The 16395-nt window shown below is 28.6% G+C and overlaps 1 protein-coding gene and 1 pseudogene across 1 annotated transcript; both read right to left on the reverse strand.

Annotated features, from left to right (window-relative positions):
• Positions 1-636: 636 nt before the first annotated feature.
• Positions 637-1986, reverse strand: LOC133296070 (WUSCHEL-related homeobox 13-like). The gene is made up of 2 exons (XM_061495022.1): positions 1728-1986; positions 637-1037 (listed from the first exon to the last, which is right to left on the reverse strand). Exons 1-2 carry the CDS (start codon positions 1984-1986, stop codon positions 637-639), a joined length of 660 nt encoding a protein of 219 aa, XP_061351006.1.
• Positions 1987-10737: 8751 nt separating this feature from the next.
• LOC133296068 (WUSCHEL-related homeobox 13-like) lies at positions 10738-12587 on the reverse strand (annotated as a pseudogene).
• Between the last annotated feature and the right edge of the window lie 3808 nt (positions 12588-16395).

Consider the following 16395-nt stretch of genomic DNA (forward strand, 5'->3'; position numbering starts at 1 on the left):
TAATGGAAATAAATTTGACATTTTTGCAATGGATGTGCAATTGTGCATAATCCTATCAAACGTTCATCTGTTATACAAAACCAGTCTCGTATGATCCGTGCAAGTTTCAAGTGGCATGTCAATCTTATGAGACGGATTTCGTAATTTAATCACCCTAGCCAATAACAAATTTCAAAAATTAATTAAAATATGTTTTTTTTAATCACAATGGTTACAATTGATTATTGATTGATTAATATTTTAAGAAATAATTCAAAAATTACAAATTATATCTAATACTTGAATCTTTCTTAAAAAAGGAAAGAAAAATTTAATCACCAACTATAATTAATGATAATAAATTTACCATTCTCGAATTTCAGAAAATTCAAAAATACAAAATACAAACTTGAAATTTATTTATAATATTAATTTAATAACCATATCATTTATTATTTTAATTATTATTTAATAATTATTATTTATAATGCTAATCGATAATTATACGAAATAAGAAAATAAAATAAAATTTGGGATGTAAGAATCTGAATCCAAGTATTGCAAGTCTTCAGGGTTCTGAAAGCACAATTGTTTATCCCCTGTAGTTGCATTAGGTTGGGACTGATATTCCTCCTTCTCTTTCAGTGCTACCCTCTGTCAAATTATGCTGTTTTCTTTTAGTCGAGCTCGCTTGTTCTGAAAGCAATTATAAACATTTCTTTCAGATGTTTGGCCATGCTGGCTCAGTTCTGTAGTTACATTAGGTTGGGACTGATATTCCTCCTTCTCTATTTCTGATTCAGTGCTACCCTCTGTCACATTATGCTGTTTTCTTTTCAGTCGAGCTCGCTTGTTCTGAAACCAATTATAAACATTTCTTTCAGATATTTGGCCATGCTGGCTCAGTTCAGCAGTTATCTCCATGATTTTTTCCTTGTTTGTAATTCCCTTCCCCTTCCCCTCCTCAAATATTCGCCCAAGAATCTGAAGCTGCTTGAGTGTCGGAGTCCACCTCTTGTGGGTTAATGGGTCACTGCATATATCTCCCACTATTCCACTAGGTTTCTGCTCGGTAACTGAAAAAAATAAAAAAATAACCCAACGTATTAGTTAGCCAAAGCAAAATGCAAGGAAAAAATCAACCAGGTTTTATTTTTCTGGGTCTGTGACCACCATGACATTTTGTATTTGACATCAATGGGTCACTGCATACATTTCCCACTACACTTCTGAGTACACGATTAAAATGAATAAGCCAAAGTATTAGTTAGCCAAAGCAAAATGCAAGGAAAAAAAGCAAAATATTTTCAATGCTAATACGAGAATAGTGAGTATTTCGGTACATACTTTACTAAATACTAAAAAAGAAAAGTAAATACATTTACATCATCTCTGTCTTTGTGATTATTTCCTCCTATATTCATTTTTTGTCCTTTTTTGATAAGAGAATACCCATTACGTACAATTTGTACTCCTCAATTGGAATCCACAAACTTTATCAGTGGCTTACATTTAATCGTTTTTCAAACTTAAAAGTTGATGGCTAAAAGTAGAAAATTGAAGGAGGAATACAAATAAATACATTGACAGACATACTCAATGTATAAAAGTTTTCACAAAAGAAATGATTTTGGAGAGCAAAATGAGGCGTCTTAGAGCAATAAATATTGGGCAATTACGATAAGGTGGTAACTAAGCATTTCCACAAAGAAGAAGAAGAATATGCAAAATGAAAATGAAAGAAAGACCTGAAAGATTGCACTGAACTGAGAGTGTTTTGTGCTTCTGAAGTAGTTGCTCTGAAATGTTGGCATAAGCTGCGATTTGTTTCCTCAGAGTTTCCAACTGCTCATTAGTCATAATAATCTTCCCATTGTTGGCAATTTGTTTACTTAGAGTTTCCAACTGCTCGTCAGTCATTATAACCTTCCCATTGTTGGCATCAACATTCTCATTCTGAACCTGTTTCTGCCATTCCATCAGATTCACTATCTGTCTATGCTGCATGTCTGTCCTTGTGGAAGAGATAGAAAATTCAGCAATCAAGATTTGTCTGAAAAATTAACACAGGCAAAGGAAAGAAAAATGATGAAAAAAAAAACGAACATTTATAGACCAAAACAAATACATAGCATACGGACCTTATGAGCAGTTGGATTGGGCGAATATTTGAGGAGGGGAAGGGGAAGGGATTTACAAACAAGGAGAAAATCAAGGAGATAACTGCTGAACTGAGCCAGCATGGCCAAATATCTGAAAGAAATGTTTATAATTGGTTTCAGAACAAGCGAGCTCGACTGAAAAGAAAAGAAAACAGCATAACCTGACAGAGGGTAGCACTGAATCAGAAATAGAGAAGGAGGAATATCAGTCCCAACCTAATGTAACTACATGGGATAAACAATTGTGCTTTCAGAACCCTGAAGACTTGCAGTACTTGGATTCAGATTCTTACATACCATATCCCATGTTCTGGTGAGATGATTTGTGTTTATGAGGTGCCATCAAACACAAGTATGTAAAATCTTCAATAGCTATAATTTTTTATGAGCTCATTTGGTCCAAACTACCATTTTTATGTATTTTTATACTAGTGGTCACTTAGGTTGTCATGATTATGGAATAATTCTCTTAAAGTCATAATTTTGTTATTATTAATTATTAAAATTTCAATTTAACAGTGCGTGTTCTTGGGACACCATTTTTAATTTGGGACACCACCTGTGATTCAAAAAATAATTGATAATTGATATTATAATAAATTTGGGACACCAAATTTGGGACACTAATTTATTATTATTATAAATTAGTATTAAATTTATCTTGTTAAAAAATAACTGATATTATAATAAATTTAAGGCGTGATTTTTGAATTTTTTTTAAAATTTGAAATGTTAAATTCATTATGATTAATTATAATTGATGGTTAATTTTTTTCTTTCCTATTCAAACATTTGATATAATTTAAAATATTTGAATTCTTTCTTAAAAATATAAATAAATCAAAAATCAAATCTAAATTTTAAAAAAAATCAATAATCCATAATAAACTATAACCAATGCATTTAAAAAAAAATACTTTAATTTACTTTTGAAATTTATTATTCACCTTTTGTATAGGGTGACTAAATCACAATATCAGTCTTGTTTGATTAGCATGACAGAGATGAAATTTGCATGAATCATACAAGACTGGTTTTGTATAAGAGATGGGTGTTAGATAGAATTATGCACATGCACATTATTCATCCCAAATTTTATTTTATTTTCTTATTTCGTAGAATTATCGATTAGCATTATAAATAATAATTATTAAATAATAATTAAAATAATAAATGATATGGTTATTAAATTAATATTATAAATAAATTTCAAGTTTGTATTTTGTTTTTTAAATTTTTTGAAATTCGGGAATGGTAAATTTATTATCATTAATTATAGTTGGTGATTAATTTTTTCTTTCCTTTTTTAAGAAAGATTCAAGTATTAGATATAATTTTTAATATTTGAATTATTTCTTAAAAAATCAATCAATCAATAATCAATTGTAACCAGTGTGATTTAAAAAAAACATATTTTAATTAATTTTTGAAATTTGTTATTGGCTAGGGTGATTAAATTATGAAATCTGTCTCATAAAATTGACATGCCACATGAAACTTGCACAAATCATACGAGAATGATTTTGTGTAACAGATGAACGTTTGATAGGATTATGCACAATTGCACATCCATTGCAAAAATGGCAAATTTATTTCCATTAATTATAGTTGATGATTAATTTTTTCTTTCCTTTTTTAAGAAAAGTTTAAATTTTAAAATTTAAGATATTTAAATTCTTACTTAAAAAAAGAAATAAATCAATAATCAAATCATAAATTTAAAAAATATCAATAATCAAATCAAATAAATCAATAACCAATAATCAATTGTAACCTGTGTATTCTTTTTTTAAAAAAATACTAGTTTAATTCACTTTTAAAACCTTATGTTTACTATGACTATATCCGAAATCAATCTCATATGATTGACATGGTACAGATGAAATTTGCATGAATCATACCAGACTGGTTTTGTATAAGAGATGGGTGTTAGATAGAATTATGCACATGCACATTATTCATCCCAAATTTTATTTTATTTTCTTATTTCGTATAATTATCGATTAGCATTATAAGTAATAGTTATTAAATAATAATTAAAATAATAAATGATATGGTTATTAAATTAAGGGTAAAGGATTTTTCCAGTTACTGGAGATAAAGTTATCTCCAGTGAGCTTAAAACGACGTCGTTTTGTGGCGAAAATCAAGGTGTTTTTGTAATTATAATATATTGCAGGGTTATATTAGTCTTTATAATTATAAATTTTTAATCTTATAACCCAAAACGATATCGTTTTGAGCTCACTGGAGATAACTTTGTCTCCGGTGACTGGAGAAATACTTTTTCCTTAAATTAATATTATAAATAAATTTCAAGTTTGTATTTTGTATTTTTAAATTTTTTGAAATTCGAGAATGGTAAATTTATTATCATTAATTATAGTTGGTGCGTAATTTTTTCTTTCCTTTTTTTAAGAAAGATTCAAGTATTAGATATAATTTTTAATATTTGAATTATTTCTTAAAAAATCAATCAATCAATAACCAAATCAATAAATCAATGAATAATCAATTGTAACCGGTGCGATTTAAAAAAAACATATTTTAATTAATTTTTGAAATGCGTTATTGGCTAGGGTGATTAAATTACGAAATCAGTCTCATAAGATTGACATGCCACTTGAAACTTGCACGGATCATACGAGACTGATTTTGTATAACAGATGAACGTTTGATAGGATTATGCACATTAATTATAGTTGATGATTAATTTTTTTTCCTTTTTTAAGAAAACTTTAAAATTTAAAATTTAAGATATTTAATTCTTAATTAAAAAAAGAAATAAATCAATAATCAAATCTCAAATTTAAAAAATATCAATAATCAAATCAAATAAATCAATAACCAATAATCAATTGTAACCTATGTATTCTTTTAAAAAAAATACTAGTTTAATTCACTTTTAAAACCTTATGTTTACTATGACTATATCCAAAATCAGTCTCATATGATTGACATGGTACAGATGAAATTTGCATGAATCGTACGAGACTGATTTTGTATAAGAGATGAACGTTTGATAGGATTATACACATGCACGTTATCCATCCCAAATTTTATTTTCTTATTTCGTTAAATTATCAATTAGCGTTATAAATAATTATTATTATGTAATATTTAAAATAAAAAATATTATTTTTTTAATTTAAAAAGTTTGTATTAAATTTATTTTGTAAAAAAATAAATAAATTTCAGGCTTGAATTTTGAATTTTGAATTTTTTAAAATTTGAAAATGGTAAATTTAGCATCGTTAATTATAGTTGACGATTTAGTTTTTCTTTCCTTTTTTTTAAAGATATTCAAATATTAGATATAATTTGAAATATTTGAATTCTTTCCTAAAAATAGAAATAAATTAATTATCATAACTATATTAATTAATATTTTATAAAATGAATTTAATGCTAAGTTTGAAAAAAGGGACATATACTAAGTCACTGACTACTGAAAATGTTTTGTGCTTCTGAAGTAGTTGCTCTGAAATGTTGGCATAAGCTGCGATTTGTTTCCTCAGAGTTTCCAACTGCTCATTAGTCATAATAATCTTCCCATTGTTGGCAATTTGTTTACTTAGGGTTTTAAAAGTGAATTAAACTAGTATTTTTTTTAAAAAGAATACACAATTTACAATTGATTATTGGCTATTGATTTATTTTATTTGATTATTGATATTTTTAAATTTATGATTTGATTATCGATTTTTTTCTTTTTTTAAGTAAGAATTTAAATATCTTAAATTTTAAACTTTAAACTTTTCTTAAAAGAGGAAAGAAAAAATTAATCATCAACTATGATTAATGGAAATAAATTTGACATTTTTGCAATGGATGTGCAATTGTGCATAATCCTATCAAACGTTCATCTGTTATACAAAATCAGTCTCGTATGATCCGTGCAAGTTTCAAGTGGCATGTCAATCTTATGAGACGGATTTCGTAATTTAATCACCCTAGCCAATAACAAATTTCAAAAATTAATTAAAATATGTTTTTTTTAATCACAATGGTTACAATTGATTATTGATTGATTAATATTTTAAGAAATAATTCAAAAATTACAAATTATATCTAATACTTGAATCTTTCTTAAAAAAGGAAAGAAAAATTTAATCACCAACTATAATTAATGATAATAAATTTACCATTCTCGAATTTCAGAAAATTCAAAAATACAAAATACAAACTTGAAATTTATTTATAATATTAATTTAATAACCATATCATTTATTATTTTAATTATTATTTAATAATTATTATTTATAATGCTAATCGATAATTATACGAAATAAGAAAATAAAATAAAATTTGGGATGAATAATGTGCATGTGCATAATTCAATCTAACACCTATCTCTTATACAAAACCAGTCTTTCTACTAAGGGAGTAGTGTAGAACAGGAATGTTTACACTACTCCTATATCTGGCAATTTCATCATTAGGATTCTAGTATTCAAGGGATTGATGCTAGAATTCTGATGTAATCTTAAGACCTTAGTGTTTAATGCATGTATTAAGAAAGAAATCACCAAGGGATTGGGGTTTCTGATTAATGTATCTATCAGGGTAGTAAGGGATTACATCTTGATGATAAGTAAAAGGTTGATTAACATCACATGAAAGAGAATTCATCATATGATCGATTTTTACATGAGTTTATTGTTGAGGGAAATTGACATCTGACTACTTGTTTACATTATAATTTACATTTTATTTATTTATCAAGTTTTAATTCAATTCAGTGTAGTTTCTGGTGACAAGAAATCTATGCAATCTATGAACTTTTGTTTGATTCAACTCAAGTATATATGGTTAGTCGGTGCTTGACACAAATCCTCGTGGGAACGATCTTTACTCATCATTTTATTTTGTTCGACTAGTACACTTGCTAGATCCGCAACAGTGAACCACAAGGTTATGATGAAGCCATGACGAGCTCAAACAAGATTGAATGGGAGAAGGCAATGTAGGATGAGATAAAGTCCTTGGATGAAAATCAGAATTGTGAGTTGACCAAGCTACCTCAAGGAAGACGAGCTCTGAAGAACAAGTGGGTTTACAAAATTAAGCATGAGGAAAACAGCCAGAAGCCGGGATACAAGGCCAGGATTATGGTGAAAGGCTGCAATCAAAAGAAAGGAGTTGGTTTTGAGGAGATTTTCTCTTTTGTTGTGAAAATGACTTCGATCCAAACCATGTTAGCCATGGTGGCATCAATGGACCTCGAAGTATAACAGATGGGTGTGAAGACGACATTCCTTCACGGCGACCTTGAAGAGGAAATTTATATGGAGCAACCTGAAGGGTTTCAAGCTCCAGGAAAAGAAGACTTGGTCTGTCGTTTGAATAAGAGCCTATATGGCTTTAAACAAGCACCTCAGCATTGGTACAAGAAATTTGAATCTTTTATGACCGATCACAGGTTTGTGAAGACTAAAGCCGACCATTGCGTGTTTGTCAAGAGGTATGAAGTTGGAGATTTTTTAATTTTTCTTTTATACATTGACAATATGCTTATTGTAGGACAAAACAATAGAGAATAGCCACCCTGAAGAAGGCGTTGAGCTCATCCTTCGCGATGAAGGACCTCAGCCTTGCAAAGCAAATACTTGGAATCAAAATTGTTAGAGACCGACATAGAAAGCTACTGTGGCTAAGTCAATAAAAATACATAGAGAAGATCCTGAAAAGATTTAGCATGGACAAAGTCAAAATAGTGAGCACCCCCTTGTCCGGACACATAAAGCTGAGCCAGAAGCAGTGCCCCAGATCTGATGAAGAAAAAGACGAGATGCTAAAGATCCCATACTAATCCACATAAAGATTGATGTATGCAATGGTTTTTACGAAACCCAACTTGGCGTATGCAATTGGAATTGTGAGCCGATATCTGCCCAACCCCGACAAAGAACACTGAAAAGCAGTGAAGTGGATCTTCAAGTATCTCAGAGGAACAAAAAGTTTATGCCTCCGCTTTGGAGAAGGTAAGGTCGAGCTAGTGGGCTTTATGGATGCTGACTTAGGGGAAAATGCCGACTCTAGGAAGTCGACTACTGGTTATTTGATGACATTTACAGGAAGAGTTGTCTCCTGGCAATCAAAACTAAAGAAATGTGTGGCACTTTCAACAAGCGAGGCCGAATACATAGCACTGAGGCTTGTAAGGAATTATTATGGATGAAGAAGTTTCTCTCTGAACTCGGTCATAATCAAGACAAGCACGAGCTGAAATGTGACAATCAAAGCTCTATTCATCTAGCGAAGAACTCGACCTATCACTTCCTCACTAAACATATTGATGTGAGGTATCACTAGATCCAGGATGTGGTGGATGGTGGACAACTCGAACTCGTCAAGGTGCACACCGACCTGAATTGGTTCAACATGATGACTAAACCGGTACCAGCAAGAAATTCGAAGACTGCTGTAACAGTGTCGGGTTGCTGCTAATGCCAACACATTGAAGTCAGAAGGAGGTGATTTGTTGGAAGTTATTCCTTCTTTTAATGCTGCACAAGACTCAAGAGCACACCTTTGAGTTGCTCAAGGTTGTACCCTTGTCTCCCTATGTTCCATAATTACTTTTAGAATTTCTCTTCCTCCTCTATATAAGTTTGTGGTGTGTGAGAGTGAGGGGTTAAAGACTTGAAGAAAAGCTTAGAGCTTAAAATTTGTGAGCACCTCTAGGGAAAAGCTTGAGTGTTAGATCTCCTTAGGAAAGTTTGAGTGTACCACCATTTTTTGGTGAAGTTTGATTAATTGTAACCCATTATTCATAGTGAAAGTTTGATTCTGGACTAGTGTCAGTGGGTTTTTACTTCTTCATATTGAAGAAAGTTTTCTCACATTAAACAATTTGATTGTATTCTTCTCTATCTCTCTCTTCTGCAAAAAAAAAATATTTCGCTGCGCAAGACGACCTGATGACTCAAGCAGACATTGCCGAGCTCTTAACTCTAACTTGCAAACGCTTCCACATCGAGTTGAGGGAAACAATTTCCTACATAATTATCTCCCAATATAACGTATACTCATTGTCTTGTTTGTATCGTGCTATTCAATATTTATAATTTATATGGTGTCATAAAGTTACAGGCAACATAGTTATTAACACTAATAGCATCATGATGAATACGGTGTTCCGTTGTTATTCTGTCTTTGATACTTTATGATATGGTGGATGTTACCATGGGATTGGCGCCAAATATTACATCAAATTGAAAAGGGTAATAAGAGGAATATGTGGTTTTTAATTTATTTCCGTAAATACAATATAATGACGAATCTCGTCAACTCTCATAAATTACAATAACTTTAATTGTAAGTACTATTAGCCTAAAATAGATTAGGGTTATGACAAATGTTGTGCTTGAACTTGATTAGTTGAATAATTGATGATTCAATAAATATATTAAAAAAATAGTAGTTGAAGTCAAAATTATACTTTATTTTAGAGTTTATGATGAAAGGAGTGTTTTAACAAATATTTTTTTTGAACTTTAAACCTAAGAATAATTATTCTGAGGGTTAACCTTACAAAAACTTGCCCGGGGTATGTGTCAAGTATTAAAATTTTTATAGAATTCTTAGTAGGTGACTTATTGAAATTAATCCTTAATTCCATAGTTCATTATTAATTTAGAATACCCAAAAAGTATACATGTTTAGAGATTGTTAAAGGGATAATTCGTTTGGAATTCATAACATCGAGTATACGAAATTATCGACTCCATTAACTTAATGTAATAACCTTTAAATTTCTATGTGATTGAAAACCACCACCCTTATAAAGTTGTGCGTATTTACCAAAACAAACAAAAAAAAGTTGTGCATATAATGTGCGTATAAGTAAACTCCAATGGGTTTGCCCATCCAAATCCACACTAACCGGTCCGTATTTGATTAATTAAAGTCCGCATATCCTATTCACAAGTCAATGGTTCTAAAATATAAATATTATTAATTAATATCTTAAATTAATATAATATTATAAAAACAATATTACCTTATACCAAATGAGATATATTTATTGTACGGGATATCTTTAGTAAAGCCATTGCTTCATAGACTGCTCTAAAATCAATCTTGTCCCGCAAAGTTTCATAGAGGTGACTGCAATACTAAACCAACACATTCTCTTCTTTTGTATGGATTTAGTATGGTAATATGGCGATTTGATTATACCCAAATTTTTGTTATTTTCTCGCCAGTCACCCCTTTATGGATTTTCACTAACACTTTATGTATGTCTTTAACTTTATCATCACACAAATTTTAAGAATCACTAGACGTATACCTCGGAACAAAACTTGAATGCCTCAAATTTATTCAAGGTTAACGTACACCTTGACATTAAACTATGACATGTCAGCATAAAACACCAATTTGTATATAAGGAGAATTATATCAAAGCTGTAATTCAATAACACATAATCAGAAAAATATTCAAGACAAATGAATCCAGGTATTTTAGAGCTACTCACAAAAGGATGGCTAATTAAAGAGTTTTAAGTTACCAAGTTTTCATTGGTTCAATTTGATTTCTCATGAGCACAAGCCCAACCACCACAATCCTGGTTCTTTACAGCTAGATGATTCAATAAATGTCACCCCTCCAAAATGTAGTCTCCAGCTTTCTGTTATAATTTGGAACTCCCAGGTGCTTCGGTTTCTCCACTAGATAGTCACTTCCTGAAAAAAAAAAAAATTGTAACTCGTAAAAATTCAAAAACACATTAACAAATAACTTTACTATGTAGATGTACCAAATGAGCTCATAAAAAATTATAGCTAATGAAGATTTTACATACTTGTGTTTGATGGCACCTCATCAAAAACAGACACCGGACACAAATCATCTGATCTCGAATTTCAGAAAATTCAAAAATACAAAATACAAACTTGAAATTTATTTATAATATTAATTTAATAACCATATCATTTATTATTTTAATTATTATTTAATAATTATTATTTATCAGAACATGGAATATGGTATGTAAGAATCTGAATCCAAGTATTGCAAGTCTTCAGGGTTCTGAAAGCACAATTGTTTATCCCCTGTAGTTGCATTAGGTTGGGACTGATATTCCTCCTTCTCTTTCAGTGCTACCCTCTGTCAAATTATGCTGTTTTCTTTTAGTCGAGCTCGCTTGTTCTGAAAGCAATTATAAACATTTCTTTCAGATGTTTGGCCATGCTGGCTCAGTTCTGTAGTTACATTAGGTTGGGACTGATATTCCTCCTTCTCTATTTCTGATTCAGTGCTACCCTCTGTCACACTATGCTGTTTTCTTTTCAGTCGAGCTCGCTTGTTCTGAAACCAATTATAAACATTTCTTTCAGATATTTGGCCATGCTGGCTCAGTTCAGCAGTTATCTCCATGATTTTTTCCTTGTTTGTAATTCCCTTCCCCTTCCCCTCCTCAAATATTCGCCCAAGAATCTAAAGCTGCTTGAGTGTTGGAGTCCACCTCTTGTGGGTTAATGGGTCACTGCATATATCTCCCACTATTCCACTAGGTTTCTGCTCGGTAACTGAAAAAAATAAAAAAAATAACCCAACGATATTAGTTAGCCAAAGCAAAATGCAAGGAAAAAATCAACCAGGTTTTATTTTTCTGGGTATGTGACCACCATGACATTTTGTATTTGACATCAATGGGTCACTGCATACATTTCCCACTGCACTAGGTTTCTGCTCTGTAACTGAAAAAAATAAAAAAAATAAGCCAAAGTATTAGTTAGCCAAAGCAAAATGCAAGGAAAAAAAGCAAAATATTTTCGATGCTAATACGAGAATAGTGAGTATTTCGGTACATTTACGTCATCTCTGTCTTTGTAATTATTTCCTCCTATATTCATTTTTTTGTCCTTTTTTGATAAGAGAATACCCATTACGTACAAAATGTGCTCCTCAATTGGAATCCACAAACTTTATCAGTGGCTTACATTTAATCGTTTTTCAAACTTAAAAGTTGATGGCTAAAAGTAGAAAATTGAAGGAGGAATACAAATAAATACATTGTCAGACAAACTCAATGTATAAAAGTTTTCACAAAAGAAATGATTTTGGAGAACAAAATGAGGTCGTCCTAGAGTACTAAATATTGGAGAATTATGATAAGGTGGTAACTAAGCATTTCTACAAAGAAGAAGAAGTTGCAAAATGAAAATGAAAGAAAGACCTGTAAGATTGCGCTGAACTGAGAGTGTTTTGTGCTTCTGGAGTAGTTGCTCTGAAATGTTGGCATAAGCTGCGATTTGTTTCCTCAGAGTTTCCAACTGCTCATTAGTCATAATAATCTTTCCATTGTTGGCAATTTGTTTACTTAGAGTTTCCAACTGCTCGTCAGTCATCGTAACCTTCCCATTGTTGGCATCAACATTCTCATTCTGAACCTGTTTCTGCCATTCCATCAGATTCACTATCTGTCTATGCTGCATGACTGTCCTTGAGGAAGAGATAGAAAATTCAGCAATCAAGGTTTGTCTGAAAAATTAACATTTATAGACCAAAACAAATATATAGCATATGGAGGCAGGGAGCTGTTTACAGTAGTCAGTGACTCAGTATATGCCCTTTTTTTCAAAATTAGCATTAAATTCATTTTATAAATGAATAATTAATATAGTTATGATAATTAATTTATTTCTACTTTTAGGAAAGAATTCAAATTATATCTAATATTTGAATATTTTTTAAAAAAAAGGAAAGAAAAACTAAATCGTCAATTATAATTAATGATGCTAAATTTACCATTTTCAAATTTAAAAAAATTCAAAATTCAAAATTCAAGCCTGAAATTTATTTATTTTTTAACAAAATAAATTTAATACTAACTTTTTAAACTAAAAATAATAATATTTTTTATTTTAATTATTATATAATAATAATTATTTATAACGCTAATTGATAATTTAACGAAATAAGAAAATAAAATATAACAAAATAAAATTTGGGATGAATAACGTGCATGTGTATAATCCTATCAAACCTTCATCTCTTATACAAAATCAGTAGTCTCGTACGATTCATGCAAATTTCATCTGTATCATGTCAATCATATGAGATTGATTTCGGATACAGTTATAGTAAACGTAAGGCCAATAACAAATTTTAAAAGTGAATTAAACTAGTATTTTTTTTTAAAAGAATACACAGGTCACAATTGATTATTGGTTATTGATTTATTTGATTTGATTATTGATATTTTTTAAATTTATGATTTAATTATTGATTTATTTCTTTTTTGAAGTAAGAATTTAAATATCTTAAATTTTAAATTTTAAACTTTATTTTAAAAAGGAAAGAAAAAATTAATCATCAACTATAATTAATGGAAATAAATTTGACATTTATTATAAATTAGTATTAAATTAATGGTTATTATCTTGCACAAATGTCAAATTTATTTCCATTAATTATAGTTGATGATTAATTTTTTCTTTCCTCTTTTAAGAAAAGTTTAAATTTAAAATTTAAGATATTTAAATTCTTACTTAAAAAAAGAAATAAATCAATAATCAAATCATAAATTTAAAAAATATCAATAATCAAATCAAATAAATCAATAACCAATAATCAATTTTAACCTGTGTATTCTTTTTAAAAAAAATACTAGTTTAATTCACTTTTAAAACCTTATGTTTACTATGACTATATCCAAAATCAATCTCATATGATTGACAAGGTTCAAATGAAATCTGCATGAATCATACAAGCCTGGTTTTGTATAAGAGATGCGTGTTAGATAGAATTATGCACATGCGCATTATTCATCCCAAATTTTATTTTATTTTCTTATTTCGTATAATTATCGATTAGTATTATAAATAATAATTATTAAAATAATAAATGATATGGTTATTAAATAAATATTATAAATAAATTTCAAGTTTGTATTTTGTATTTTTAAATTTTTTGAAATTCCAGAATGGTAAATTTATTATCATTAATTATAGTTGGTGCTTAATTTTTTCTTTCCTTTCTTTAAGAAAGATTCAAGTATTAGATATAATTTTTTAATATTTGAATTATTTTTTAATAATTAATCATCAACTATATCAGTTATTTTTTAACAACATAAATTTAATACTAATTTATAATAAATGTCAAATTTATTTCCATTAATTATAGTTGATGATTAATTTTTTCTTTCCTTTTTTAAGAAAAGTTTAAATTTAAAATTTAAGATTTTAAATTCTTACTTAAAAAAAGAAATAAATCAATAATCAAATCATAAATTTAAAAAATATCAATAATCAAATCAAATAAATCAATAATGTGCATAATCAATTTTAACCTGTGTATTCTTTTTAAAAAAAAATACTAGTTTAATTCACTTTTAAAACCTTATGTTTACTATGACTATATCCAAAATCAATCTCATATGATTGACAAGGTACAGATGAAATTTGCATGAATTATACCAGACTGGTTTTGTATAAGAGATGGGTGTTAGATAGAATTATGCACATGCACATTATTCATCTCAAATTTTATTTTATTTTCTTATTTTGTATAATTATCGACTAGCATTATAAATAATAGTTATTAAATAATAATTAAAATAATAAATGATATGGTTATAAAATTAAGGGTAAAGGATTTCTCCATTTACTGGAGATAAAGTTATCTCCAGTGAGCTTAAAACGACGTCGTTTTGTGGCGAAAATCAAGGTGTTTTTGTAATTATAATATATTGCAGGGTTATATTAGTCTTTATAATTATAATTTTTTAATCTTATAACCCAAAACGATATCGTTTTGAGCTCATTGGAGATAACTTTGTCTCCGGTGACTGGAGAAATACTTTTTCCTTAAATTAATATTATAAATAAATTTCAAGTTTGTATTTTGTATTTTTAAATTTTTTGAAATTCGAGAATGGTAAATTTATTATCATTAATTATAGATTTATAGTTGGTGGTTAATTTTTCTTTCCTTTTTTTAAGAAAGATTCAAGTATTAGATATAATTTTTAATATTTGAATTATTTCTTAAAAAATCAATCAATCAATAATCAAATCAATCAATCAATGAATAATCAATTGTAACCAGTGCGATTTAAAAAAAAAACATATTTTAATTAATTTTTGAAATGCGTTATTGGCTAGGGTGATTAAATTACGAAATCAGTCTCATAAGATTGACATGCCACTTGAAACTTGCACGGATCATACGAGACTGATTTTGTATAACAGATGAACGTTTGATAGGATTATGCACATTAATTATAGTTGATGATTAATTTTTTTTTCCTTTTTTAAGAAAACTTTAAAATTTAAAATTTAAGATATTTAAATTCTTAATTAAAAAAAGAAATAAATCAATAATCAAATCATAAATTTAAAAATTATCAATAATCAAATCAAATAAATCAATAACCAAGGGACATATACTAAGTCACTGACTACTGAAAATGTTTTGTGCTTCTGAAGTAGTTGCTCTGAAATGTTGGCATAAGCTGCGATTTGTTTCCTCATAGTTTCCAACTGCTCATTAGTCATAATAATCTTCCCATTGTTGGCAATTTGTTTACTTAGGGTTCTAAAAGTGAATTAAACTAGTATTTTTTTTAAAAAGAATACACAGTTTACAATTGATTATTGGCTATTGATTTATTTGATTTGATTATTGATATTTTTAAATTTATGATTTGATTATCGATTTTTTTCTTTTTTTAAGTAAGAATTTAAATATCTTAAATTTTAAACTTTAAACTTTTCTTAAAAGAGGAAAGAAAAAATTAATCATCAACTATGATTAATGGAAATAAATTTGACATTTTTGCAATGGATGTGCAATTGTGCATAATCCTATCAAACGTTCATCTGTTATACAAAACCAGTCTCGTATGATCCGTGCAAGTTTCAAGTGGCATGTCAATCTTATGAGACGGATTTCGTAATTTAATCACCCTAGCCAATAACAAATTTCAAAAATTAATTAAAATATGTTTTTTTTAATCACAATGGTTACAATTGATTATTGATTGATTAATATTTTAAGAAATAATTCAAAAATTACAAATTATATCTAATACTTGAATCTTTCTTAAAAAAGGAAAGAAAAAATTAATCACCAACTATAATTAATGATAATAAATTTACCATTCTCGAATTTCAGAAAATTCAAAAATACAAAATACAAACTTGAAATTTATTTATAATATTAATTTAATAACCATATCATTTATTATTTTAATTTGGGATGTATCTGAATCCAAGTATTGCAAGTCTTCAGGGTTCT

The sequence above is a fragment of the Gastrolobium bilobum genome, unplaced genomic scaffold (assembly GCF_033153095.1).
Source record: "Gastrolobium bilobum isolate Gb01-03AN ecotype WA unplaced genomic scaffold, APGP_CSIRO_Gbil_v1 utg572277, whole genome shotgun sequence".
Taxonomy (NCBI): domain Eukaryota; kingdom Viridiplantae; phylum Streptophyta; class Magnoliopsida; order Fabales; family Fabaceae; genus Gastrolobium; species Gastrolobium bilobum.